The sequence below is a fragment of the Equus caballus genome, chromosome 14 (assembly GCF_041296265.1).
Source record: "Equus caballus isolate H_3958 breed thoroughbred chromosome 14, TB-T2T, whole genome shotgun sequence".
In the NCBI taxonomy this organism is placed as follows: domain Eukaryota; kingdom Metazoa; phylum Chordata; class Mammalia; order Perissodactyla; family Equidae; genus Equus; species Equus caballus.
The window spans coordinates 21,426,866-21,454,006 of NC_091697.1; the positions used below are offsets into that span (position 1 = coordinate 21,426,866).

Consider the following 27,141-nt stretch of genomic DNA (forward strand, 5'->3'; position numbering starts at 1 on the left):
GAGCGCTAAGGTGCTCACTAGGGATTTATTTCAAGGTGAGAAAAATCTAGCTCCCAAATTGTTTTCAAATACAATGCCATTTTTACTAAAAATAAATATTATCATAAATGAAGACATAATAATCTGTTGTGCAGACATTTAATTGAACATATTAATTTTGATTCTGCAGGTTTAAAACAAAATTTTGGAGCCAAACATTTTACTTTTAGCACTCAAAAGGTTTTCTTTGTGGGTTCCTGAAAAGCCTGTAGACCCTAAGTAATTGACCCAATGCCAGGTGCCCCTTCCTGCTTCTCAGGGCTCTTAACCCCTCACTCATCTGCATCTTCCACACCTGCCTCTCTGCTTGATTCTTCGCAACTGCATTTGAATATGCTTATTCTGCCATCCAGATAAACCCCAACCTAGTCTAACAAAACCTAGCCTAACAAAATCACACCATGGCCCATTCCAACTAGCCTTCCTAACTTCCCTCCCCTCCCCACTGAAGGCCAGCTGCAGAGTGGTTTACACCGTGTCCACTTTGACACAGCCCCTCACTCCCCAGGGGGAGTGGGCTCTGCCAACCTCAAAGACCCTGTGATCTGCTCCCCACCCTCCAACTCGACACTCTCCTAGTTCCTCAGACAAGCTTTCTCCTGCCTTTGGGTCTTTGCTCTTGCCTTGGTGCCCCACTTGGAGCACCCTCTTCCACCCGCTTCTTCGCCTCTGTGATCATGGTTCTCTGGGCGGCCTCCCCTGATGTTCCAGAGTCAGGCCCCCTATTACATAGCACCTGGTGCTAACACTTCATGACCCCTGACACGTAGTCATTCACATTCTTTCATTGTCTGTCTGTCTCCTCCTGTTAGTCTGCTGGGGCTGCCATATCAAAGTACCACACACGCGGTGGGGCTTAAAGAACAGAAATTTATTTTCTCACAGTTCTGGAGGCTAGACATTCAAGATCAAGATGCCGGCAGGTTTGGCTTCTTTTGAGGCCTCTCTCCTTGGCTTGTGGATGGCCACCTCACTGTATGCACCGCCTTCTCACCACATCCTCACATGGACTTTCTGCTGTGCTTGGGCACCCCAGGGGCTCTTCCTCCTCCTATAAGGACACCAGTCAGATTGGATTAGGGCCCCACCCTAATACCTCATTTTAACTTAATCACTTTTTAAAGACCTTATCTCCAAATACTATTAAATTCTGAAGCACCAGGGGTTGGGACTTCAACATATGACTTTTAGGGGACACAATTCAGCCCAACACAGTCAGGGACTGTGTCTTCCTCCCCAGTATATCCCAAGCAAGGAGCACCCCAAGCACTGACAACAAAGTAAGACACAAGAACACATTTTCTATCTAACCGGCTGTCCCAGACTAGCTGTGTGACACTGGCTGGGTTCCTTTTGTTCTCTGTAGCTTAGCTGCATCATGTGTAATATCAGGTTGGAGAAGTTGGTCTCTGAGGACAGCCTGACAGCTGACCCGCTAGCCCAGCATCCTCAGTTTCTTCAGTGGAATCTTTCCCCCTCACCACTAGAGAGAGCTGTTACTTCTAGTTGTTTCTGTCTCGGGAATGTACCTTCAACACTCTTGCCCCAGGGATTTTAAAAGTGGAGGAGCTGAGGCCAAGGACCGCCAGCAGTCAAACTAGGAGCTGGGCACTCAGCCCTGGCCTTGAATTTCAACCCCACCACTTCTTGGCTGAGGTACCTTTGCCAAAGTCCCCATGAGAGTGTTAGTTTCCTAACACAGCTGCCAGGTGGGACAGTTCCTGAGCACTGCTGGGTGGAATGCCTCATCTTCCATGATAGAAGGGGCAGGCTTCCAGATAGCACTCCCAGTCTAGAGACCCCAGAAATGCAAATGCCCCACTTGCTATCATACCTCTGTCTGCTGATGAGTTGTGAGGACGGTGGCAGGTCTGTCTAGGGAGTGGACCTTTCTGAGGGCTTGAACTGGCCAGAGAGGGCAGATGTCTAGAGGAAGGCAGCTGGGCAAAATTCGGTCCTGCTCCCTGCCCTCCCCCCATGCAGCAGGAATGCAGGCTGATTTGGGGCATCTGGGGGGACGCAAGAGAGATCCTGGTCAATTCCAATTTCTGAGACTCCATGTTTATTAAAGTATGAAATGCCCAAGGAGGTACAAAAAGACAATTCAGAGTCAAAAGCATTTAGGAAATTAGTTTCCTGGTAAGAGTATGTTGTAAATATACATAAAAAGGTAACCAGATTCTTTGGTTGGCCACACACAGAGACCCTTAACTATTATCTGCCCCCAGACAAGGACCACACAGACCTCAAAACCCAACTTCCCAAGGATGCTGCCACCCTTGGGGAAATAAAGTGGCTGTGCACAGAACTGGAAGCAGGCTTAGCTAAGAACCAAAACCAGAGTTGGAAAAAAGCACAAAAGATGGGGTGGAGAGGAATCTCTATTGCCGCAAGAGATCTACCCCAGGAGCTGTGCAAAATGGCCTGAGGTCAAACAGCTCCGAAGGTGTCCTTCTTGGGCCTTGTGGATTCAGCTGTGACTGACTGAATCCTCCTTAGCTATGGAACCAGATCATTAGGAAACTGGTTTACTTGCAAAGAAGGCTTCTAAGGGAAGTCCAGGTTTTAAAAGAACAAACTCTTCTAATAAAAATACAACACCCATTTATAGGGGAAAACCTCATAAGATTGCAAAAGTTGAAAGTTTACAGTTAGTCTGTTCTTTGTGGAAAACAGCAGTTTTCTCCTATGGCTACTATCTACCAACATCATGCCATAGCTTCAGACATCAGTACCACAAAAGTCAGGGATAAGTTGTTTTAGTCAGAGAGTCAGTAACTTCGAGGAAAGACTTCAGTTTTTATCAATTTGGGGATAAGAACGAAAGATCATTCTCCCTTCTGATTTATAGAAGGGTGCAAAGTGCTGTTTCCTCCTCTCTTTGGGGTGTACCCCTTCCCCGTGATGGAGGAAGGCAAGGGGTCAGCTTTGCTTCCACAGAAGGTAAAAAATTATGGTATATTTTCTAAGTTCCAAATTAACAAAGTAACACTTTTAACACACACACACACACAATCACACTGCGCTGTAATTGTGCTATTCATAAGCTAATTATAGAATTTAGAAAAGACTTTAATTCACGGCTCACTCCAGCATAGTCGGCTGGTGAGGACACTCAAGCTTCGAGAAGAAAGCCTCTCCCTCCTGCCAGGAGTCCTGGGAAGCCCAGTGCTGAAATCTACGTGTCAGATCCACCGCAGCTCCGAAGCCTCCTGAGATGAGCCTTGATGGCAAGCTTTGGACATAGGTAGAAATGTAGGTAGGTTTTTATCAACTTCTTTTACTTCCTCGGTTTGTTGCTTTGTCATATTTGTAAACCCTTTAGGGAAAAAAGAAGTCTTCCTCCAGGATGTGACATTTGAGCTGGCACCTCTTGAGAAGTCACTTTCCTTAGTGTAAAAAGGAAGAGATATTAGGATCACTTTACCTAGGGGAGGCAGGTGCGGTTTGCTCCCCTTTTTGGTTCTGTTACTCGTGTGAAGCCTGCCTAGCCCAGCCGTTCCTGGAAGAGGGTCCCTGCTCACGTCAACTCTTACTAGTTAAGTGACTTCTCATCTCTCTGAGGCTCAACTTTACCTCTGTGAAACGGGTTGGAGGGTGTCACTTTACTATGCCACCTCCATCTTCCCTCAGCCTGTCACAGACCCAGGTACAGAGTGGTGGTAAAGGGCAGCTTTTCCTCTGGGAGCTGGCAAGTTCCACCTTTGGAGCTGAGAAGCCCGCTACCCGCAGTGCAGCTAAAGTCGCGGGGCCTTCCCGATGGTGGACTACAACTCCCGGCATACCCCGGGCACCTCCCGGGTCAAGTCTCGCGTGAAGTGGAGCGGCCTCCGGAGGCTTTATCAGGAAGGCTGCCGGCTGGCCTGGTGGTTTGTGCTCCTCAGTTGGTTCCCGGGGCTTTCGTTGTCGCCACGGGCAAGCGCCGCTCACACCATGGCTCGGGTCCCGACTGCGCCACAGCCTCTCGGAAGACGTGGGCCCTCGGAGCCTCTTTAGTGCCGGTGCTCGGGCCGCAGGCAGCTCCGCGGCGGCGGAACAGGTATCGACATGGGCCGGGCCTGGACCTCCCTGGGGCTACGTTCTCCGCCCATCCCGAGGGGTGCGCCCCTCGCCCCTACACTCAGACCCCGGCCTGGGGGCTCTCCACGCCTCTCCCCTCACCCCGACTTCGATCTTGGCCAGGCAGCCCCTTGCCTCTCTCGCCCTGCCGTCTGGGGTCTTCCAGTGGGGCTTCTCTCTGATGATGCCCTTCAGCCCCGCCCGGGGCCTCGCCTCGACTTCATCGGAGCGGCCTAGCCCGGGACCCCAACTCCTCGCCCTCACCTCGCAAGCCTCCTACTTGCCCTGCCCTCAGGGAACCCTGGTCTTACGCCAGGCCCCGGCCGTAATCTCCTTAGTCCTTCTTAGCCTCGCGAGTGGGAGAGGGGGTTGGGTCAGACCTGGCCTTTCAAATCCTGCTGGCATCGTCCAGTATGTTGTGAAGAAAATGCAGGCTCTCTGCGGAGAAGGGGGGAGGGGACGGGGATGGAGAAGTGGAAGGGGATGTATCTCCTGGGCCCGGAGGATGGCTGAGCTTTGGTTTCTGCGATGCTCTTTAATGAAGAACTAGCTAGTTTGCCCTCTGAGCTCCATCAGGATAGACAGACAGTGTAGCAAGTTGAAAAGCAAACAACTTGGCTTTCTCAGCACTTTGTGTGAACTTCCCTGTAAAGTGGGGGTGAAACTACCTGCCTTGTGGGCGGGCCACTTATCTGTGACCTTGGACAAATCATTTATCTTCTCATTTTTAGTTTCCTTCTCTTTAAATTGGGGATAATTAATGCCTGCTTTGCAGTGTTCCTCCAAGGGTTAAAACACAAGATAAATGTTGGATAAAACCCTGATAAATATTAGGGTTAGCAACAAAGAATGAATTTACCTACTATGGTACTTAGCCCCTTGCTGTGGGTCAAGTTATTTGGACCCTAACTTATCTAAAAATGAGATGAGTATAATCTCTTTGGCAGGGTTGTTAGGGGGAATGGATGAAGGTACAGGAAAGTGTTTGGCAGACTCTGAAGGGCTGTACCAATGCTGGCTGTTTGTTGTTCTTAGGACCTCTGGAATGGATGGACTTGTTCTGGGCAGCTTTGCTAACTTGCAGCAGCTGGACGATGTTCCTCGTTAATATCTGTCTGTCAGCGTAATCGTCACACCATTTCACGCTGGTAAGGTGAGATTTTCACCACCTGTCACGGCACAGGTGTTAAGATCAGCCACAGGTGGTGTGAGACTTTTTTCTTTCCCCCTTGGCATGTTTGTCACCCACTGGCTCTTTCATGTGTGTTTCAGCCTTGTAAACAAGCCACAAAGCTGTGTGTGCCTGTCAGAAGAACGGTATTGGAGCTATTCTTTGATGTTCACTGTAAGAAAATGCCCTTTGTTATTTTTATTAGGTAGCAGGGACTCTACTCGGAATTCTATATAGAAAAAGCACCTGGATCCCAGTCTTTCAATGGCTTCGAGACAACCAGAAGTGCCTGGTAAACTTAATTCTTTTTGGTAAACTCTTGTTTTGCCCTTCATGTTTTAAGCTAGACAGAAACCACTTTTTCGGAACCATATATCAATGGTTATTCTGGCACCAGGCGAGCATTTAGATTTAATAGATTGACATCATTTAAATATTAACCTATTAACCATGCAGCCAGGGTATGAACCCAAAACCTACCTTGAGAGAGACTAGTCATTTCACTTAAGAGTATGAGAAGTTTGTCACTTTCCTACACATATCAAATGAGAGTTCAGAATAAGTTGTGAAGTTCTTATAGCATGTACCAAAATGGTTAAACTCATCCCCCTTTTTGGAGGAGGGGAAGGGAGTGGGCAGAATGGAGGTCTGGGCAAAAAGGCACCAGCCTGATCTAAAGGCAGATTTAACTTAAGCAGTCATGAAAATGCTCACAGCAGCATGTAGCGAGTCTGGGTCCGTCTAGGGCAATAATTTCTGGGGGTTACTGAAATCATTCATCCCTCTTAGGACTGTTTTAGTGATTTTTAATCAAATCTGAATCACTCGATTTTTTATTCTCAGTAAAGAGATAGTGCTTATCTCTCAGAGTTGCTGTGAATATTAAACATAAAATAGGTGAAAATGAGTTAAAAGTGATGAATATACATTATTGCTCAGAAAAATTTTTCGTCTCTATTTATAGGAATATATTTCTTAGTAAACATTAGCTCACTTTATTATTATTTTTAGGAAGGCTGTTGGGATGGCTGTTGGGAGGAGTCTTTACGATGTTTTTGAAATTGCTCCCAAATTAAGTGGATTCCTAGGAATCTCCCTGTGTCTCCCAATGTGGATCCATCGCTGGTCTCGGACCTCATCAGTGTGCTTTTTAGTTCGTCTTCCATGGTTGTCATTACCATACACTCCCTGTAACTGCCGGCCATGGGGTTGCACTTGTTAGGTTAATGCTTTGTAGTGTGTGGAGCCTGGAGTGTTGCGTGTCCAGTGCAAGTAGTGGCTTTGATCCGTGTTCTAGTCCCCACCCTACCCTTGCTAGGTAGGTGTCACCTAAGATCTATACTTCAGTTTCCTGAGCTGGAAAATGGGAAGAAGAGCTGCTTAATGAGGATGAAGTAAGACGAGGGATGTAAGTGCCCGGTGAGGAAGGGTACTTGGTAATTATTATTTGCCTGTGTGTTTGTGTTTGCCTTCTTTGAGATAATTCACATACTATGAAATTCACCCACTTAAAGTGAACAGTTTAGAGGTTTTTAGTATATTCACAAGGTTATGAAACCATCACCACTGTCTAATCCCAGAACATTTTCATCACCCCAAAAAGAAAACCTTGTCCCCATTAGTGGTCACTCCTTATCCCCCCCTCCCCAGTCCCTGGCAACCACTAATCTCTGTTTCTATGGATTTGTTAGTAGTTGTTGTTAATATTAATAATAATGGTAGCTGCTTGGTCCCCTTGCTGTTTAAATGAAGTGTCTTTGCTGGTTTTGGACTTATTGCCATGGAAGTTGATGTCTTGGAGAGTGTGACTGTATAATTTTAGCAACGGGAAAGCATCACGCTGAAGTCAGGATCTGAACGTTCGTTCTGCTGAGAAAGGATTCGCAAACAAACAGCATGGCCTTTGCTCTCTGGTCTGGCAGAGCGCAGCGTGCCCTTGAAGTGGATACCTGCGTCACCACGGGGCACTCCCCCAGCCAGTTCCAGGGGACAGGAATGGCCAGGTCGGCTGGCAGTGTTTCATGAGAGTGGTGTCAGCAGTTTCTGTGGTGGAACTTGGCTCTGCTGACTAAATCCTTCAGACTCTAGAGCTGACCTGGACACTGTTGTTTTGATGTTTCTTGTCATAGTGCTCTGGTTCTCTTTGGTGAGGTCGGGAAGGCAGTCGAGCCCCAGGTGGTTACTTTCTCTATGAATCTGGGCAAATCACTTGACCTCTAGGCCGTAACTTCCTCATCTATAAAATGGGAACAAGAACTTCATATCCTCAGTCTTGCGTGAGTTGAGAGCCTTGGTGTTTCTGTGGGGGTGGCTTCTGTGGCATGAAAAATACAAGCTTTGAAATCTGATAGGTTTACTTTGATTCCAAACTGCACTTTGCATTGTATGACCTTGCTCAGATAAATTTAAATTGAATTTTGGTTTCCTAATTTGTAAATTGGATTCGGGCTACTGAGTAGGTTAAGTAGAAAATCCGAAGTGTCAGGCATAAAGGAAGGAATTAGTGCTATTACCTTTTCTTAAATGGATTAGCTATTCCAGAAGAAGCTATTCTTGCTCTGTCCCAGAGTGAGTGTTTTAGAGCTTTACTGCCTATGAATTAATTTAAAGCTATTACTATGTTCACTTGCTGACCCATCCTGACAGGTGTCTCTGTTCTTAGCTCTTGAGCCTAGTGGGCCTCTAGGCAAGATGTCCCTGCCCATCGGGATGTACCGCCGGGCATTCAGCTATGATGATGCCCTTGAGGACCCTACACCCATGACTCCTCCTCCATCGGACATGGGCAGCATCCCCTGGAAGCCAGTGATTCCAGAGCGCAAGTATCAGGACCTCGCCAAGGTATCTGACCCTGTGGACTGTCCTGGCAAGCCCAACCCCTTCATTCTTCCTCTGCTCCAGAAGCCTCCAGTGGCTCCCAGCACCCAAAGAAGTGGGCAGCCGCCAACCCCTGTATATATTTTCTGTGCCTCAGCTGGAGTTGGCGGTCTTTTTTTCTTTTTAATTCAAACTAGAATGGCTGTGTCTTCTCCTGCCTTTTGTCCCCACCCTCACCCCTCCCTTTTCCCACTGTATTTAATCCAAGCTCCTTAGTCTCGCTCTGCGTGGTCCAGGTCCTGACTGCCGCTACCCAGGCCCCCCCAGTGATCCAACCATGCAAGTTACTGGAGATGTCTTGCACTTCACAGGGTGTTTATGCTTCACACTGCTCTGATTGCCTGGAAGGTTTCCAGTCCCCATCCTGTTCTCCCACCCGCTCCTCCTACTCCATTTGTCTGACAAATGGTATCCTTTTAAGTCTTAGCTCTCTTCTGTGAGGATTTTCCCCATAAGACCATCACCTCTCCCTCTGAGCTCTCCACTGTCACATGGACCCCTGTCATAATCTCTGCCATACTTTATCACCTTCCAGTAGCTTCTTGAGGGCAGGGGCCATACCTAATTTTGTACTCTATCTGCAGTATCTAGCAGAGGACCTGGCAGAAAGCAGATTCCAAAGAATGTTCATTAAGTGACTGGGGGGGGACGTCGGCTCCTTCCTGAACACATGCTGTGCTGGCCCTCCTGCCTCCCATGCCTCTTCCCACTGCCGTGCCCTGTGAGAGCCGCCTCCTTCCAAAGGCCCTTCCTGACCGACGTGCGCGTGCACCTTGGGGCACCCTCATCTGCCCTCACATCCCTTTGTGCAGTTAGGTTCTCAGGTGCTTGTTGTAGGCGTGTTGCCGAAGCCTGTGCTTCCTGACTGCAGGGACTGAGCCTGCCACCACCAGGAGTGCAAGGAGGGTGGCACTGTGCTTGAATAAACTAGAAACTAGGCCTGCCCGCTCAGATGAGGCCCTTTAACCTGCAGCTACAGTTTCGCTGAACTTTGACCTGCGTGACAGCTCAGGGCCTGACAGTAGGTAACAGAAGGATCTGCTTAAACAGACCTGGGTGTGGATCCCCTAATGGTCTATGTACTAGCAATGACGTTGGACACACAGCTTCACCCCAGGGCCACAGTGTCTCCATCTGAGAGCTGAGACTACTTCATGCCGTGGAGTGTTGTGGGGATTAAATAAAAGAGGATGAAAAGGCTTGAGACATATCAGGTGTGTAGCTGATGTTGGGACTCCTGGCTCCCAGCTTCACTCTCACTTCGGAGAGCTGTGTGTGGCCTTTCTTTCTAGGGAGTCTCCCCACCCCGCTTCCCCATTCAGCCCTCGGAACAGGGAGCTCCTTTCTACAGAAGTGTCCCCTACAGCTCTGGGGGAGTTCCCTGTGTCCATTATCTACTGAAATCGGACCCAATCAGTTGTTGAGGAGAAACATTTTGTGTAAAGTACTGGCAGTACTAGGAGAAAAGGATCCCGGCAGCTGGGCTGCAGGCCCGGAGCCACGGGCTTCAGGGACTGGAGAGAGAGTGAGCAGGCTTCCCGCAGTGCTTCGAAGGGCCGCTCACCCTTTTCATTTAGAAAGGCTGCTGCTTACTTCACAAGGCAAAGAATGGGCTCCAGTCTTCTGGTGTGCCCCAGCTGGAACAGCTGACGGTTTGGAACAGCTGCTCTCAAGGAAAGCTCAGCCTGACTCATTACACGCATTCCTTCCTGTGTCTAGCGAACCATCCCTGTCCTGACCGCCACCATCTCCCAAGGAAGGAAACAGGTTCCAGTCTTGCTTGAGTAAGGTCACAGCTGAAAAGTGTGAATCCTATTTTGTAACAGGCTACAACATTTCAGTACTTCTGCTCCCCTCCTTTCTGCCCACCTTCCTTCTCAATGCCTTTGGAGAAGCAGAGAACAAAGAATAGACCCCGTTCTCTTCTCCCTGCTGGGCCTGAGCATGGTGTCAGGTGTTTAGGTTGAAGAAGGTCGCATGTTCTTGGCTCTCTCACGTTAAAGATTAGGAGCTACATAGATTTTTTGGTTTGTTTTAAAACAGCGTTACTTGAACCTTGAGAACAGTGGTCCTCAAAATGTGGTCTTGGGCACCAGTGGCATCAGCAACACCTGGGAATTTGTTAGAAACATGAATTCTCTGCCTGACCCAGACCTGCTGGCTCAGCTCTAGGGTGGGGCCCAGTGGTCTGTCTAACAAGCCCTTCAGGGGGTTCTGGTGCTCGGCAAAGTTTGAGAACCACTTAGCGAATGCAGTGATTAAGCAGAAGCAAGCGCGTGGCCTGGTCCATGGTCAGGGCTTAGTAAGAGGTGTTTCTCCTGCATTCTTAGGGGCACGGTCCTGTAGTATGTTGGACAGATGTAATCTGCGAAGGTAGTAGACTTCAGAGCTTCAAATGCTGGCTTTCCCATATCTATAAATTCCAGCTATTCGTATAATGTGTTTATCTGTTGTCACTACGGATGATACAGATCTAATCAGGTGGGACAACCAACCCCCCCTCACGTATTTCCTCATGTATCGGATTGAAGGTATTTCAGCAACTCCTTCCTTAAAGGAGTAAGTTTAGGTGTGTGGCTCCCTTGCCTGCTCAAGTGCCTCCTTACCTCTCTCGAACAGGTGGAGGAAGGAGAGGCCAGTGTCTCCTCCCCTGCCGTGGCCCTGTCATCGGCCACTGACGGTGTGGACAAGGTCCCTGTGGTGAAGGCCAAAGCTACACGCGTCATCATGAATTCTTTGATCACAAGTAAGCACCCTGCACCCTCAGGATGGCGTGAGGTAGGGTGGGGAAGAGCTCAGGCTTCCTGCAGTCCACCTGTGGGGGTTCTGTACCCATGCCTGCCTTAGCATGTCCCCACCGGGCCTGGCACATGTCAGCCTGGCTGCTGAATCGCCAGGGCGAAGCTCCGTTTAGGTGGAAGATTTGTCACACTTTTAGCATCTCCGGTGATTTAGGCGCACTCTGCTTGTTGGTACCATCTTATTTTCCCATATCCCTCAGTGTGGCCTTGGGCAAGTTATGCCACTGTCGAGACTCTTTCCCTCTTCATGAAATGAGGGGTGTGGCTGGCAGGTCAAGGGGAGGAGTATAACAAGTTAACCTTGTTGGTTCTGGAGGGCTCTTCTAGTTGCTGTGGGAAGTTAACAATTATGTGATACTCAGCTCTGCTTGTTAGCAGCAGCCTCTGCCAGGGGCAGGGCACATAGAAGGTGTCCGTGGTTGGCTCAGTTTTGCAGTCGGACGCCCTTGTTTATCTGCTCTGGGAGGGCATCAGTTTGTCTTGGGCAATTCCTGGACAAGGCACCCGAGAACGAGAAGTGCAGACTCTTACTTGGTCTTTTGCTTATTCACACATAAATGCACCATTCGAATCAGCAACTACTACTAGTATTTTTCAAGCTTGAGAATATGTCTGGCAGTGTTAGAAAGCGTAGTCATCGTTCTTGTAGCACAGTATAATTTCTTTATTGAAAATACAGGTCATCGACAGTACAGAACGTTCTAACACCCCAAAATACTACCGTCACTCAGACACTTATTTGACTTAGTCACTTCCACATATATGCATGTTTTTGTATAATTGCAGATATAGTAAACAAACCATTCTATTTTTTTTCAGGTAATACTGCCATGAACTTTTGATGTTGCTATAGTCTTAAATTCTAAAAAAATGGCTGCATTTAAAATCCTGGTATTGGTGTACTGTAATTCATTAAATCCTTTCCCACTTTTTAAATTTTCACATAACTACCTGGTAAGACTGGAAAACATCCATATGCATTTGACTTTTTTCTTTGCCTTTATTTCTGATGGAAATAAAAAATTCATTAGAAGGGGAATGACTGTCCTAAAGGACATCTGGTGTCTAGACTTTGGGTCCACAGCTGCCACTTGCCTGTACTGGGGATATAATGTCCTATGTGTGCAGATCAAGGAAAAATTCAGATAATCAAGTCAGAGTGATGTGACACTGAGGTGAATGCGTTTGCTGTGCCAGGCACTGGGATGAGCAGTTTCCCACACGAGAAACATTGGATCAGTAGACCTTGGCTAGTTCAAGGCACATTCTCTGGTTTGATTTAATTGGTACCTCGGTGCCATCTAGCCCAAATGTGGCTCTTTGGTGAAAGTCTTTGCGTGGGTAATGAGGGTGGTGAGTCTCTCTGAGGAAACTTTATCTTTGGAGACTTGCAGTGTTTCTGAATGTCAGCTGCCTTCTCCATGTTACATTTTTAAATACAAAGAAAATGTCAGTGTAGAAATAAGAGGAAGGTAAGGAGTGTTTCCCTGGAGGTTATCCAGCTGTCCCTTTAGGAGTAACCATTCTTCAGCTTGGTGTGAGGGAAGGCTTCCTTCCGATTAGAAGAACTTTGTGTGAGGTTCAGAATTACTGCTCTGATGCGCGTCTGGGAGAACCCTCCTCCTCGGATGGTCATTGTGGTCTCTTGCTTCTGGGGAGAACAGAAGTTGATCTCCCCCAGTTTGTGTGGGAGAGGGGATGGGCATGACTGTCATCTCCTCTGTTCCCAGAACAGACCCAGGAGAGCATTCAGCGTTTTGAGCAACAGGCAGGGCTGACAGATGCTGGCTACACACCCCACAAGGGCCTGACCACCGAGGAGATCAAGTACCTTCGAGTGGCAGAAGCGCTCCACGTAAGCTTGTTTCTTAGGAATTTAAAAAACCAAAACCCTCATCATTCATAGCTTGAGATGTGGCTGTGGTTTAGAAGTTACCCGCTCAGCTAGCCGGGCCTTGTGGAGAGTGGTGGAAAGAGAATTGGGTGAGGAATTTAGAACTGGTTTGGTCATACCCATGGTGGAGCTTTGTCACTGAAAGCTCCGGAGCTCTTCGTGTCGTCATTTCTGCTTCTCCTGCTGTAAAGTGGGAGGATGTGTTTTGCTTCTTTCTGCTTAGGAGGCTCAGATGAGATTGCATGGGATGTGTGTGGGCACAGTGTGAACAGTAAAGCCAGTGCCAGTCACTTTGTGTACCAGAGCAATTGACTCGCACAGAGAATTGGGCAAGCTCGGCAGAGGTAACACTTTAATTGGAAAGGAATGGCCGGCTCGATATTTAATTTTTAAAAAATAAAAAGCAAATATAGAATTGGAGTATTTTTGCTCTTTCATTTCTAAAATTGGAGTGACTGAAGAATAATTTTTGGTAGGGTTAATGATCAAATAGTTGTATGAATAAAATAGTTTTAAATGACTTTCAGGGAATACCCTTTTCTATTTCATAGTGCTTTATGATTTATGAAGCACTCGCATTCACTTAATCTTTGTGTTAATCCTTTGAGGTAGATGCTATTCGCCATGTCTTATAAGTGAAGAGACTGAGGTCTAAGGTCATATATTTAACCAGTCACAGTATCTGAACTTGTCTCCTGATGCCCTGCTTCCTGTTGGTTTTCTCCCCCATATTCCAAAGTTGTCTGAGACTGTCTCCTGAAGGGCCTCATGAGGATCATGATATGCAATATATAGAAGGAGGACTAATGTGGATCTGGTGGCCTGTGGGGAGCGATGTAAGACACTGTGGACGGTTGCATTTTGTAATGAGCATCTCAGATGACTTTTGCACACTGATTTCAAAACCACTGCTTTGGAGGATCAGGGTTGGGTTAGTGGCCTGTTCAAGCTCTCGGACAAGACAGATGCTTTTGGAGGGGGTCACTGTCAGTCTTTGACACTCAGAAGTTTCCAGGATAGATGTCAGCCAGAATTCCAGTTGAGCAATTCACCCTATGTAATGGTAGAATTGACTTTGGCCCATTTTCTGCATCTTGGCCACAAGAGTAGAACATGAGGATGACTGAAATGCCAGCTTTCACAAGTTGATATGTTGAGTGTTTGAGAAAATTCAGACATGGTCATTTGTTTGGAATGTAGCTTGGGCTAAGCATTGGCATCCCGGACGGGGAGCAGAGAGACAGTATGGGAGCCTTGATCTAGGAACTGAGAAGCAGATGTGTCTCTCCCCTGCTGGATTGCTAGTCTGTATGTTAGAGGTGCGTTTACAATGCCGAGGGAACCCGGAGTGACTGGTTAGGGGAGGGGAAGGGGAGAGAATGGGACAAGCCCCACGGAGGAAACCTTCAGCCTGAGAGTGACAGCAGGCCTGAGCGTTGGCTTGGAGAGACTGGGAATGGCAGGGGTTGTATGTGATAGGAGAGGCAGAGAGAGGAGTTCAAGGCCCTACTCCAAAGGCCCAGAAGGCCTGCAGCTTGAGTTCCGGCCCCGCTGCTGACCGGCTGGGCGAATGTGGGAAAATTAAAAGCTCTAGTGTGGTATATTTAGTACAGAGGTGTTTCAGATATGCTGTCGAATAAGTACATTTTCCTAAAAGATGGAATTCTATCTAATATGGTAGAATCAAAGGAATGTCTGTTCTATAATTCAAAATTATTTCACCTATTAATGTTTTCCTTTTGCCTGTTGTGTGAACCAGGTTGTTTATACCCAAAGTTAGCTGTTTTATTGTTGTTTTGTATTTGCTCCAATTTTTAAAAAGTCTTTCTTCTTATCCATTTGAACAGAAACTAAAGCTACAGAGTGGAGAGATAACAAGAGAAGAGAAGCAGCCGGCTTCAGCCCAATCCACCCCAGGCAGCACCCCCCACTCTTCCCCTAAGCAGAAGAGCAGGTGAGCCCCTCCTGCGCTCCCCTGAGCAGCAGTGAGCTCAAGGAAGGCCAGTGCTCCTGCAGAGTTGGGGTTTAAGCCTGTGATCTCAGAGCGAGAAGGGGGAGTTGACAGTTCCTAGGCTTGGCGTGAGACACTTCTAGAGGTGTAGGCAGAGGATATTATTAGGATATGTTGCATCCTTTCTCTTCCAGAGGCTGGTTCGCTTCTGGTTCTTCCACAGCGTTACCTGGCCCAAATCTTAGCACCATGGATTCTGGAAGTGGGGATAAAGACAGAAACATGGCAGATAAATGGAGCTTCTTTGGACCAAGATCCCTCCAGAAGTCTGATTCGGGTAAGGAAGCTCCTTCAAAACTCAAGCAGTGTGGCAGGCATTTTACCACATGTATTGGGAACTGCCTAGTAATTCTGAGATCATTTCCTCTGCGGTTTACTTCTGTAGGAGGTTTCGCCACCCAGACCTACAGAGGAGCCCAGAAACCTTCTCCAATGGACCTGATCCGTGCGCAGGCCACCCGAATGGCCGAAGATCCAGCAACTTTCAAGCCACCCAAGATGGACATCCCAGTGATAGAAGGGAAGAAACAACCACCACGGACCCATAATCTCAAACCCCGTGACTTGAATGTGCTCACACCCACTGGCTTCTAGAGCTATTTCTATTCCAGGGACTCTGGATAGAGGGTGTCTTGTGTCAGCTCCCCTTTCACCTTGGCTCTGACATAGGAAACATTTTTTTTTTTGAAACCTCTTAAACTGAGGCTAGAGCTGGAGACATAATTGGTTTTTGAGAAACATCAGTGCAAAGCTTGTCCTTGTGTGGAGGAAGCCATTTTGTATTGCTTTAATTTAAGGTTAGACTAAATAATCTCAGCAGTGATGTATGGGGGACCTCATTACCTATTTTTGTATCATTTACCCTAGACAAGAACTTTGATCATTGCTTACTAGGTAATAATGTTTGTGTTGTTCCCAAACTGAGGCTTCTTGATTCCTTTACTATTGTCAACACGCGCATGGACTAGTCATGGAGTAGAGGTGTTCACTGACTAGTTTAGACAACTTTGGCCCTCTTCACTGTGCTGGTATTGGGTGCTCTAGCCTTGTCAGTGAGGAGGACCTAAGATCTGTTTGAGATCTGGGTAGTTAAAAGCCAGACCTGGCAGGGGCCCCTCCTGCACTGAAGCTGGAGGCTCCGTGCTTCTTGGCAGACCTGCTGGACCGCTCGTCCTGTAGCCGGTTCCGACTGTGGTCCCCTCGGGCCATGCTGTTGGAGGGATGCTTCTCTTTTATGGGTCACAGAACAAACAGTAGTCTTGCATATCTTTTGTTGCACTTTAACTCCAATTTGGTTGAAAACTTCCTACAGAAGAAAATTCAGTCTACTGGTTTGGTATAGATAAATGGATGTTAAACTTTTTTAAAGTAAAGAAGGTGGTAACTACAGTTAGATTATAGCCTTGAGGTCGATGTGAAACTGATGTCGTCCTATTTTGATTTCCTTGTTCAGGCCAGGGCCTGAAACTTTTTTCTGGGAGGTTGAAGAATTAAAAAATTTTCTGTATGCAATCAGTTTTCCCTAAAATGAGCCTCCTACCTTTATAAATATACTTTACTGAGGAAATGAACTTGGGAAACCACCTTTTCATTTCTCCTCACGGTGTACGTGTTCAGTCATCATCTTGAACACTCTCAAATTCCTGCCGTTGTCTGCTTTGGACAGTATCATGCCGATGTAAGGAGCTGAGCTAACCTTTCCACAGAGAGGACCTGGAGTCTAAAATGAGCAGAACAGTTTATTTATTTGTCTTCTCTTATGCTTGTATCTCTTACTTGTTTTGACAATAAAAATCCTTACTACTTTCTCAAATGTGGATAGCTGTTTTTTTGGTCCTGTTTGGAGTAGTTATTCCATTCTGCCCACTCAAAATCATGGAACTTAAGCATGGTAAACTTGGTATTTTGAAAAACCATTGCTTTTTTATTGTATCCTTTTAACATCAAAGTTTTTGTAACACACTCAATCCTTGTGTTGCTAACCCCCCTCATTACATTAGATCTTAATAGACTGGCCACAAAGTCAAATTCATACGCAATGTAAGAGATCTAATATAGGATGTTTGTGTTCCATTAGGGAGAAACGGATATGTCTTTCTCGTTCAAAACAGGTTGTCAGTACCGTGAATGACATGACATTGATGTCTAGGATTTGTTCACAGAGGGATTCTTTTTCACATCTTGAGTGGAACTGTTAAATATAGTGCATATAGTATTACCTTTTCAAGAAAAGGATAGATAAATAATTTATTAAAAAATATATACACCTTGTATATTAAGCCATATTTGAGAATAGGCTAGGTGAGGATTATCAAAAAAAAGGTTATCTACTAAAGAGTTAGAAAGTTATCATAACCTACAGATAAATAAGATAGGTTTGGTCCTACAAGATTTTTAACTACTTTTCGTACTTTTACAACTTCCAAGTAGTTGGAGATAGAGTTCAGGAGGTATTCTTGGTGTTCAGTGCTTCGAAGGACTTCAGGGGCTGCTCCAGTTCTTGGGAGAAGGCTCTGCATCAGGGTTCAGGTCCGCAGCATAGAAGAGCAGGAGCTTCAGCAAGTGCACTTTGTCCTGGAGCTGGGGCACCAGCGGCTCCCCCAGCATGTGGACGAGGCGGCTGCGGAAGGCCTCGATCTGCTTCTCCACATCCACCACCGTGATATCGTCTCCTTGCTGGGGCTTGGGCTTAATCCTTTTGATTATTAAATCTTTCCGATCAATCACTGAACTCCGTAAGTGCTCTGCAAGAGAAAAAGTTAGTTGAAGTGTTCTGAAATCCTTTTTCTTCATTTACGACTTAAAGAGATGAAGTCTGATTTTAGGAGGTGGGGTCTGTCTGGGCAGAGACTTGCGGACTAGTTACTGGGATTCAAGTCAAAGGCCACATGAGGACCTGTGGTAACTCCTTCCCAAGAGGTCCTTTGTTCTTGGTTCTCTCTGCTCTTCAAGTTTTACATATTAAAAAAGAAAATTTATATTCTGGTTTTTTTTCCCTTTGTTGATTTAAAAAATGAACCCATATTAAACAATGAAATTATATTTAAAATTAATATAACCACTTGAAAAATATTCATGTGAATTTTGACTATCTTCAAGGAGATTTATCCTAAGTAGGAAAAGAATTGCAAAGAAATACTGAACTTAGTAAGTTTGCTGTGCCATTGGTTTATTTCAGTAATTTGGTTTAAAAAAACATTTTGTATGTATTGTAGGATAGATCAAATGAATACATACATTCATGTTCAGAACGAGAGTTCTCACTTTGCGAAAAGATTCAGTTGTGGAACAGGAGGAGAGGAAGAATTCTGTGGGAGTGGAAATTGAGGTATCTGTATGAGCTTGTATTTAAAAAAAATTATATAGTTTACTAGCTCTGTTGTCAGAATGGGCCTGGAAGCAGACATCTCTGTAGCAATCAGTATACTTAACATCCAGATCTTGGTTTCTAGATACCATTCCTCACTAAAAAAACCCAATTTTTTTTTGAGAAAAGGCTAATCCTAGAACCTTGGCAAGGAAATTACAAGGTGAACCTAGAACACCTTTTACAAGAAAGTAAGTGAATGCTTAAAAACGGATGGGGACATGTCAAAAGGACAAAGAAGTCAGCTTGAAGGGGGCTCCTCTTGGCCACATTTTGGACAATGTGATCATTAAAAAATGACAAAAATGGATTATAAGACAATTTTAAAAAGATCTGAGTCCATAGTAAAAAAGAAAAACAAAAGAAAAAGGAGGGGAGGGAGAAGGGAAAGGTCCTTTTTCCCGAAGAAGGCCAGTTAAGAAAAGTAGGAGGAATGCATAACTAGAAAGTAGGCACTTTTCAACTTAGTCATATAATAATCGATTCAGGTAAGAACTGTCAATGGATGCTTCAAACCACTGAGTGAAAGGCTGAAAGCTTTACAGTCTCAGTTTTACCCTCGATTACAGATGCTCCCTGACTTAACAATGGTTCAATTTATGATTTTCCATGTTACGATGGTGTGAAAATGACATGCATTCAATAGAAACCATACTTTGACTTCTGAATTCTGATCTTTGCCTAGGCTAGCCGTACCATCTTCTCTCCTGATGCTGGGCAGCAGCAGCGAGCTGCAGCTCCCAGACAGCCCCATGATCACGAGGGTAAACAACTGATACACTTACAGCCATTCTGTACCCAGAGAACCATTCTGTGTTTCACTTTCAATACACTATTCAGTAAATTACATGAGATATTCAATACTTTATAATAAAATAGGGTTTGTGTTAGATGATTTTGCCCAACTGCAGGCTAATCTAAGTGTTCTGAGCACATTTAAGGTAGGGTAGGCTAAGCTATGATGTTTGGTAGGTTATGTGGACTAAATGCATTTTCAGCTTATGATGGGCTTATTGGGACGTAGTCCATTGTAAGTTGAGGAAGATCTGTACTTACTAATATCAAAGAGAACAACAGAAATCTTATAGACACTGCATTAACCAAATGATCAAACTTAACGTTACCCATAGTGGGACCAAACTGACTTGACTGCCTCTTGATGTCATGCACTGGGAAGGGGTGTACATCTTCATCTACTCAGTGTTCTTGTCAATAGTATTTAAGATGAAATCTGATCATCAGAAAATAGCCCCAATTATGGGACATTCTACAAAATAACTGGCTTGGACTCTTCAAAAATGTCTGTATTATGAAAGACAAGTAAAGGCTGGGATCTGTGTTAGATTAAAGAAGAACAAAAAGCATAACAAGCAAGTACAATGTATCATGTTTGACTGGATCCTGGCTCAAATCCAGCCATGTATAAAGGATATTATTGGGACATGTTAGATAATATTCTATCAAGGATAAGTTTGCTGAGTGTGATAATGAATATATGTAGGAGAATACACTTATTCCTAGGCTGAAGTATTTAAGCATGAGAATTATGACGGCACAACTTACTCTTAACTGGTTCAGCAAAAAAAAGAAGAAAAGTATAGATCAATGAATAATTAAACCAAATGTGGCAAGTGTTAACAGCTGGTGAATCAAGGTAAAGGGCATATGGGTATTCACTGTACTAGTCTTTAAACTTTTCTGTAGGTCCAAAAATAAAAATAATGGGGAAAAGAAAAAGAAGTTGAGGAGGTTTCTCCTCCCAAATCCCCAGATCAGCCCCAACAGGGTTCTGGAAGTGTGTGGGATTGAGGCAAAGGAGCACGAGGTCACGTATGAGGCGAACGGGCTGAGGAGAACTCTGAACCTGAGGGCCCCCAGATGCACCAGAGCAGCTACCGCATCACTGTCTCAACCTCCTCATTTAGAAAGTGGGGACAGTGGCACCCTCAAAACAGGGTTATGAGAAGCATTGAGCTACATGGTTTCCAGATAGTTGGGAAACAGAATAAACATCTGTAAGCAGTACATTAGGTTACGTTTTCAAATAACACGCTCAATATGTTTTTCCTCAACCTTCAGGTATCTTTACAGGTAACGTTCTTCTAAATTTATAGCAATGGGCCTATCTGTAATCTGAAAATAGTATAAACATACTACAGAGTATCCAAAAAGTCTAGAAACACAGGAAGCAAAGCTGCCTGGAGATGTCATTGCAGGTCCCTTTCAACATTCAATCAACGAAAATTTACAGTGAGCACCTACTGTGTATCTGACGGGGCTACACTCTGCGGATACAGTGGGATCAGAGACTTGGGCCCAGCCCTCACCAACTGACATTCTAGTTGCAGGAAGTCTGACAGTAACCAAGCCAAGAAAAACAATTACAGTTTTGGTGAGTGCAATCAAAGACCTCAACTGGATGCCGTGATAAAGAGTAAGACTAGGGGAATGAGGGAAGCAGCCCACTCTAGTCAGGGAGGGCCTCTTAGCTGAGGCCTGCAGGATGAGAAGGTCCAGGGGAAAAGCAGTTGGGGGAGAGAGAACAGCAAGTGCAAATGTCCCAAGGCAGGAAAAAGCTTGTTCTGAGAACTAGAGGTAAAATCTGGTAGTAAGAGGGAGAGCAGTACTAGTTCTGGAAGGTAGGCCAGGCCACAGAACAACACGGATTTTGGCATTTGAGAGCAAAGGGAAGTATCTGGAGGGTTTTAAGCAGAGAAATGTGCTCTATTTCATTCTGCTACTAGTGGAGAATGGTCTTAGGGGGACAAAAGCCTTCACTAGAATTAGGTTTTCTTAAACAAGGCATGTGCTACTCAGAAAAATATAAAAATGATTTTGAAAAAATGGAAAGAATTGGCTGAATAGAGAGGGATAGAGAGGACATGGGGTGGGAGCAAGAAGAATGTGGAGTTTATTAAAATAACACAGGGAATCCAGAGAAGCAAATGTTAGCAGTGCCCATCTAGGCACTGTCCAAGGGGAGGGATCTGGGCCTGTGGACTTCAGCCATTCCAGTCCCGTTGGCAAGGCCGTGGATGTTATGCTTCAGTAGGGATGAGAGTTCTTATCACGGTTACTGTGTGAGGCAATTTATGTGAGGGTTTCAGCACAATGCCTGGCTCAAGATATCTGGCTGACAGTATTATTATTAGTGCCTGGACCAATCCTAGGGTTAGCTATTGTTATTTCATCATCATCATCACTACAGGAATCTCCAATCTAACAGTCAGAGTGAGCTTCTTAACTTCACTGCAGATCTTTTTCTCCATTTATTTCCATGTCAGTAATGGCAAAACCCTGGAGTCATCCTTCAGACCCAGTCACCCAAGCCCTGGCAAACTGATCTTCAAAGTGCTCTGATCCATCCACTGCCTCACTCATCACCATTAACCCTCCCGATCTCTCTGGTCCTCTGCCAAACTAGTCACCACACATCAGGGAGAGTGATCTTACTTAAAACCACTTTGATGGCTTCCCTTCCCTTGGAATCAAGTTGAAATTCCTTAACATGGCCCAGAAGGCCCTTCATGCCCTACCCTATCTGCTATCTGGTCTCATCTGGTCTCGTCTCCCTTGCTCATTACATCCCAGTCCTACTAGTTTGTTCTTTGTTCCTTGGACTCACTAAGCAATTTCTTGCCTCAAGGCCCTTGGACATGCTGTTTCTTCTTTCTGGAATACTTTGCCCTCCCTATTTGCCTGGCTAACACCAGCACCTCATTTTTTTAGCTGAAGTATCATCTGTTCAGGGAGGCCTTTCCACAGCTCCCTCCAAAAATGGATTAGGTCCTCCTATTTTATGCACCTGTACTTTCCTTCACAGCATTTATTTTAACTGTAACCACGTTACTTGTGTGATTATTTGTTTAGGGTTGATCTCTTCACTAGACCGTAAGCTCTCTGAGGGCAGGGGCCATGTTGGTTTTCTTCACTGAAGTTTTCCTAATGAGCCAGGCTCAGGGAAGGCAGTCAGTCAGTATTTGTTGACTGGATGAAGACATGAGTTGAACTGACAGCCTGCGTCTGCTTTTCGCCCCTCTGCGGACAGTGCTCCTTGCAGGAAGGCTGTGTGTGTGACTCTCCTCAGAATGAACTGTTGCCTGACTTCCACAGGCTGGCTTACCTAAGCTGTCCAACAGAGGTTCATTCAGGAAAAGCATGCATTTTGTTCATTTAAATATTATGTGCTTAAATTCCTAGAATTCATAATTTCAAAATAAGAGGTTCTAACTATTCACAAGCATCAGGAAAACTCATGGCATATGACAATTTGTAATTTTTCTGAGGCTCAAACTTGAGTTGCATGGCTATGAAACTGGGTTGTGGAAGGTTGATTCTCTCAGCCAGAGAATGTAAGCTCAGCATCCACGTCTCAGTGGGGCTGCTCTGCCCTCTATGGAAACATTTGCAAAATGTAGGGATTCAGGATATACTTCTCCCCAAGGTCAAGGGGTCTATATAAACATAATTTAACCATGTATAGAGAGTTTAGAAAATGAAGGGTTGGAAATTCCTTAGAATCTCACCTTCTAATCTCACCCAATGATTTCATAGAAAAGTAATTCCTTCCAGAGTGTTTTCATTGCACACAGACTTTGGCGACAGACCTAAGTTTGAATCCTGGCTCTGCATTTACTTTTCTCTCAGTCTTTGTCTTCCCATCTGTAAAAGGGGATGATACTCACCTTTACAAGGTTATTGGATTACATAAGCCAGTGCATGTGAACTTACCTAGTCTTCCTTCCTCTCTTGCTCCATGCTAAGAGGTTCCCCTTAAGCAAACGGCAAGCCTGGCCTCCCCAACCTCTTCCCTTCTTCCCCCACCTGTGGAGTTGGACAACTCAGGCTAACCTCAAAATGCCCTCAACAACGTCCTCAGCCCACTTGAAGAGGGCAGAGATGACTGAAGAGTCCTCACAGTGAAATGCCTACTGAGAAGGACACTGGCCATTTCAGGGTACCATTCAGCTGTGTTCCTCATAGAACCCTGCTTTCTAACTACTGGTTCTAAATATTTTTTTCTCCTTCTTAACTCTTGGTCTCCAAAGAAGCTGGAGCACTGGGACACACCCCATTTATTCTTGGTTGATATACGTACAGTGGTCTGAGGCCTCCCTCTCCCTTATTCGAAGCATAAAAATATTCTGTAATAAGAGTGGCTCCCATGTCCATCTTAAGTCACTACTGCCCATGACCCAGGGCAAAGGGTCCTGGGAAGCAAAACAGAAATTATCAAAAAGTGTTAAAGATGAACTTAAAAAAAAATAAGCTGCTTTAATATTAAACTTTCTGCTAGATCTCTGAAAGAAACAATTATATAAACCTCAGTGAGGCCAAGGACATGTGGAATGTGCTTTTGCAGCTTTGTTCTAAGAAGGACATGTATCTTTTTTTTGATGGTGTTGAAAAATGCGCAAACTATACAACCACATATCGTAGCTATGACAATGTACTCTTTTTAAGTTTTGGTTACAAGAGTCTGAAATATAGAGAAGACTGTTGCAGCCTACTTCTGGCTAGGCAAACAGGAAGACTGAGATTCAACCAACATTGAGTGAGCACTTAATTTCTTCTCACACTCGTTAGGGAGAGACCGAGGGTGGAGAAGGGAGAAACTGAGGTGTAGACACATAAAGTCTGCTGCCCAACACAGAGTAAATGGTGGAGCTGAGATTTAAACTTGGACCTTCCGTCTTAAATCTAGTGCTTTTTTTTAATGTCCCCCCAGTTCCAGCCCAAGAGGGTGGACAGGCTATCTTACCTTCCCAAGTGCCATTACTGAGCTACACGATCACGGCAGGTAGATTTTATGTAAATACTTTCCCCCGTACTGTTTGAGAATAAGTTGCGAACATTGTGCCCCTCTACCCCTCAATACTTTAAGCATGGATTTCCCAAGACATTTACTTTCAGAAGCCAGGATAATTATCAAAAATACGAAATTTAATACTAATACTATACTATTACTATTTAAATTTCACTAATTGTCCCAGTAACGTACTACATAGCTTCTTTTTTCGTGGTTCAGAATCCAATCCAGGACCATGTTTTGCATTTAGTATTTATGTGCTTTAGTTTCTTTTTAATCTGGAACAGTTCCTTAGTCTGTCTTTGTTTTTAAGACATTGGCACTTTTGAAGAGTACAGGCCAGTTATTTTTTTTTTTGAGGAAGATTAGCCCTGAGCTAACATCTGCTGCCAATCCTCCTCTTTTTGCTGAGGAAGCCTGGCCCTGAGCTAACATCCGTGCCCATGTTCCTCTACTTTATATGTGGGATGCCTACCAAAACATGGCATGCCAAGCAGTGCCATGTCCGCACCTGGGATCTGAACCAGCGAACCCTGGGCCGCTGAAGTGGAACGTGCGAACTTAACTGCTGCGCCACCAGGCCAGCCCCCAGTTATTTTGTAAAAGGTCCCTAAATCTGGGTTTGTCTGATGTTTCCTTGTGATTAGATTCAGGTTTTGAATTTTTGGCAAAAAACAAAAACCAAAAAGTGATGAGGTGTCCTTCTCAGAGCGTCACATCAAGAGGAATGCCAGTTTCCTCCCCTCTTAAGTTACTATTTTTCCCTTTGTAATTGATAACTCTGTCAGTCTTCCCCAGGGCTTCATTAATCCTTGGCTAATAAAATCCTTCTCATCTGAAGCAGCTATTCCATCATTACCCTTGTCAACATCTGCCTCCTGAGCGTTAGTCTGCCTCTCGCAGACTCCCCTGGGTCACCGGCTTTGCCTGTGACTTGAGAGCCACTTTCACAGACTTGAGGGCGTCTCACATCTTCTGCAAGATCTTTTTTTAAAGATTGGCACATGAGTTAACATCTGTTGCCAGTCTTCTTTTTTCCCCCTTCCTCTTTCTCCCCAAAGTCCCCCAGTACTTAGTTGTCTATTCTACTTATAGGTCATTCTAGTTGTGGCATGCGGGACGCCGCCTCAGCATGGCCTGATGAGGGGTGCCAGGGCCCCGCCCAGGATCCCAACCTGTGAAACCCTGGGCTGCCAAAGCAGAGCGCGCGAACTCAACCACTCAGCCATGAGACTGGCCCCAGTACACTTGCACTTTACCACTGATTTGCTCTGTATTTGTATCATATTGATGGATGTTTACGAAGTCTGTAGTCAGTGAGCATTCGACTCAAGAAAGACGTGGCAGTGATGGGCCAGGAAAAGATGCGGGGCTAATCAGGTCATTACTGAATACTTCTCATGTTATGATGACTTTTGCTTACCCACGCAACTAATAATTAACTGTGAGGACCACTGTATTACGCACCATAACAGAAACATGTGAATTCTTCTGTTTCATAGCAGTGATTCCAGCTATATCATTCCTTGTTCCTTATGGCTACAACCACGGAACAATGCTTTACATAAGCTAACAAATTAGAATCCCCTAGGTAACTTCAATTCATAATAATGTCCATTGTGAGCCTCCCATGCCATCTTATTTGTGAACAAAGGCTCCTTACCTCTTAAAACATGTTGATAACTAGATAACAGAAACTGCAGATGCTCAACCAGCTCATCCCATGTCTGCCACTGGGTTTTATCTGACTGTGGAGATAGTAAAAGCAAATGGTAATAAATGCCTTCTTCAGTTAAAGGTTTTGTGAAGTTTTCAAGTCACTTTTACATAATGCTCAAGCATTAGGGGAAAGGTTTTGTAGGCCTATAACTGAAGCAGGGAAAACGTACCTGACACTTGAGCAGTGATGTAGAATTGTTCAGAAAATAGAGGGCCTGGGCCAGAGACAAGGGCAGGCGGGTGGGGGTCTCGCAGCTGTGGAGGAATATGATTTCCAACACTTTGCAGCGCAGAAGGTGGCTTTCCATGGTAGTAAAGAACATCTCTCTGCATGGAGAAGAGGAGGGAGTTAACCATCACATCTATTATTTCAAGGAACACACACCACGATTCCCCCTGAATGCTCCAACATTTGCTCTAAAATACAGACAGCTAAGAAGGAATACAGTGGAGGCCTACAAAATCACAAAGCTTGTGGACAGTGCAGAATGGATTTGTTCCTGAATTAACAACTGCTAGGAGGGAAAAGTCTTTGCCATTTGAAAAAGACAAGTTTAGGATACATTAAAAAGAATTATCTCAGGGGCCGGCCCCGTGGCTGAGTGGTTAAGTTTGCATGCTCTGCTTCGGCGGCCCAGGGTTTTGCCAGTTCGAATCCTGGGTGCGGCCATGGCACCACTCCTCAGGCTATGCTGAGGTGGCATCCCACATGCCACAACTGGAAGGACCCACAACTAAAAATACACAACCATGTACTGGGGAGATTTGGGAAAAAAGGAAAAATAAAATCTTAAAAAAAAAATTACTTCATACTGTAACTAAGAGAATTAGTACTGAGAATAAATATTTCTGAATGTCCATAATGTGCCAAGATACTGTTTGGCATAGCAAAGAATATTAAGACAAATAAAAGAGGGTATTGCTTTCAAAAAGCTCATAGTTGACCAAGGTTAAGAGGGATGTCACGGGAATGTAAATAAAGGGCAGGTAAAGTGTACCTGCACACGACGTGCCTGTGCTGCTCTGTGGATACAGAGGAGAGAGAGTATGTTTGATCAGGGGACTGGAAGTGGCCTTCTCACGGAGGTGGTGGCACTGGTGACAGGGGAAGCCTTCCTAGAAGGAAGGCTCAAGGCAGGAGGCATTTCAATGGAGTGAAAAACAGGAGGAAAAACAAAGAAGTAAAAAAATACACAGCTGTGGCATTGCGGCTTCTTAAATTTCAAGTCTAGGACTTGAGAGTCCCAGAGGGACTCGTGCCCTTAACTCTGCGGCTCTACCCAGGTCAGGGCTTGACCAGCAAGGGCGGGCTGGAGCCCAGTCAGCAGCTTAGAGCAGGAGAGCTACAAAACTGGAACTCTGCTTCAGGAAGGAGGATCAAACTCATTGTTCTA

General features: G+C 45.3%; 2 protein-coding genes and 1 long non-coding RNA gene across 15 annotated transcripts in view; 1 reads left to right on the top strand and 2 right to left on the bottom strand.

Moving 5' to 3' along the window:
* Window positions 1–889: 889 nt before the first annotated feature.
* Window positions 890–3,266, bottom strand: LOC138917437 (uncharacterized). The gene is made up of 3 exons (XR_011425451.1): window positions 3,128–3,266; window positions 1,874–2,048; window positions 890–1,090 (listed from the first exon to the last, which is right to left on the bottom strand). It is a non-coding gene; the product is annotated as an uncharacterized lncRNA (long non-coding RNA).
* A 440-nt stretch (window positions 3,267–3,706) lies between these two features.
* KIAA1191 lies at window positions 3,707–16,665 on the top strand. 11 transcript variants are annotated; one of them, XM_070233872.1, is made up of 10 exons: window positions 3,844–4,078; window positions 5,134–5,251; window positions 5,371–5,443; window positions 7,399–7,545; window positions 7,932–8,110; window positions 10,766–10,892; window positions 12,678–12,802; window positions 14,689–14,795; window positions 14,987–15,129; window positions 15,238–16,665. In XM_070233872.1, exons 5-10 carry the CDS (start codon window positions 7,961–7,963, stop codon window positions 15,444–15,446), a joined length of 861 nt encoding a protein of 286 aa, XP_070089973.1. In that variant the 5' UTR covers window positions 3,844–4,078; window positions 5,134–5,251; window positions 5,371–5,443; window positions 7,399–7,545; window positions 7,932–7,960; the 3' UTR covers window positions 15,447–16,665. The 11 variants fall into 11 exon arrangements, with proteins under 11 accessions (XP_023472961.1, XP_023472960.1, XP_023472962.1 ...); XM_070233873.1 differs by having other exon boundaries at window positions 5,134–5,246; XM_023617193.2 differs by lacking the exons at window positions 5,371–5,443; window positions 7,399–7,545 and adding an exon at window positions 5,475–5,561 and having other exon boundaries at window positions 3,707–4,078; window positions 5,134–5,246.
* Window positions 16,666–16,753: 88 nt separating this feature from the next.
* SIMC1 (SUMO interacting motifs containing 1) overlaps window positions 16,754–27,141 on the bottom strand; it is a 92,045-nt gene continuing 81,657 nt past the window's right edge. The window contains exons 8-11 of one of the 3 annotated variants that reach the window (XR_002799508.2): window positions 25,918–26,074; window positions 25,692–25,776; window positions 22,746–22,881; window positions 16,754–17,596 (exon numbers count right to left, since the gene is read on the bottom strand). Coding sequence is in view for 2 of the 3 variants with exons in the window: in XM_023617189.2 (XP_023472957.2) it covers window positions 17,334–17,596; window positions 25,692–25,776; window positions 25,918–26,074 (505 nt within the window). In the remaining variant the exon portion in view is untranslated. Of the gene's footprint in view, window positions 17,597–18,089; window positions 18,161–22,745; window positions 22,882–25,691; window positions 25,777–25,917; window positions 26,075–27,141 lie in introns of all 3 variants that reach the window. The other 2 variants (XM_023617191.2, XM_023617189.2) reach the window with 2 other exon arrangements.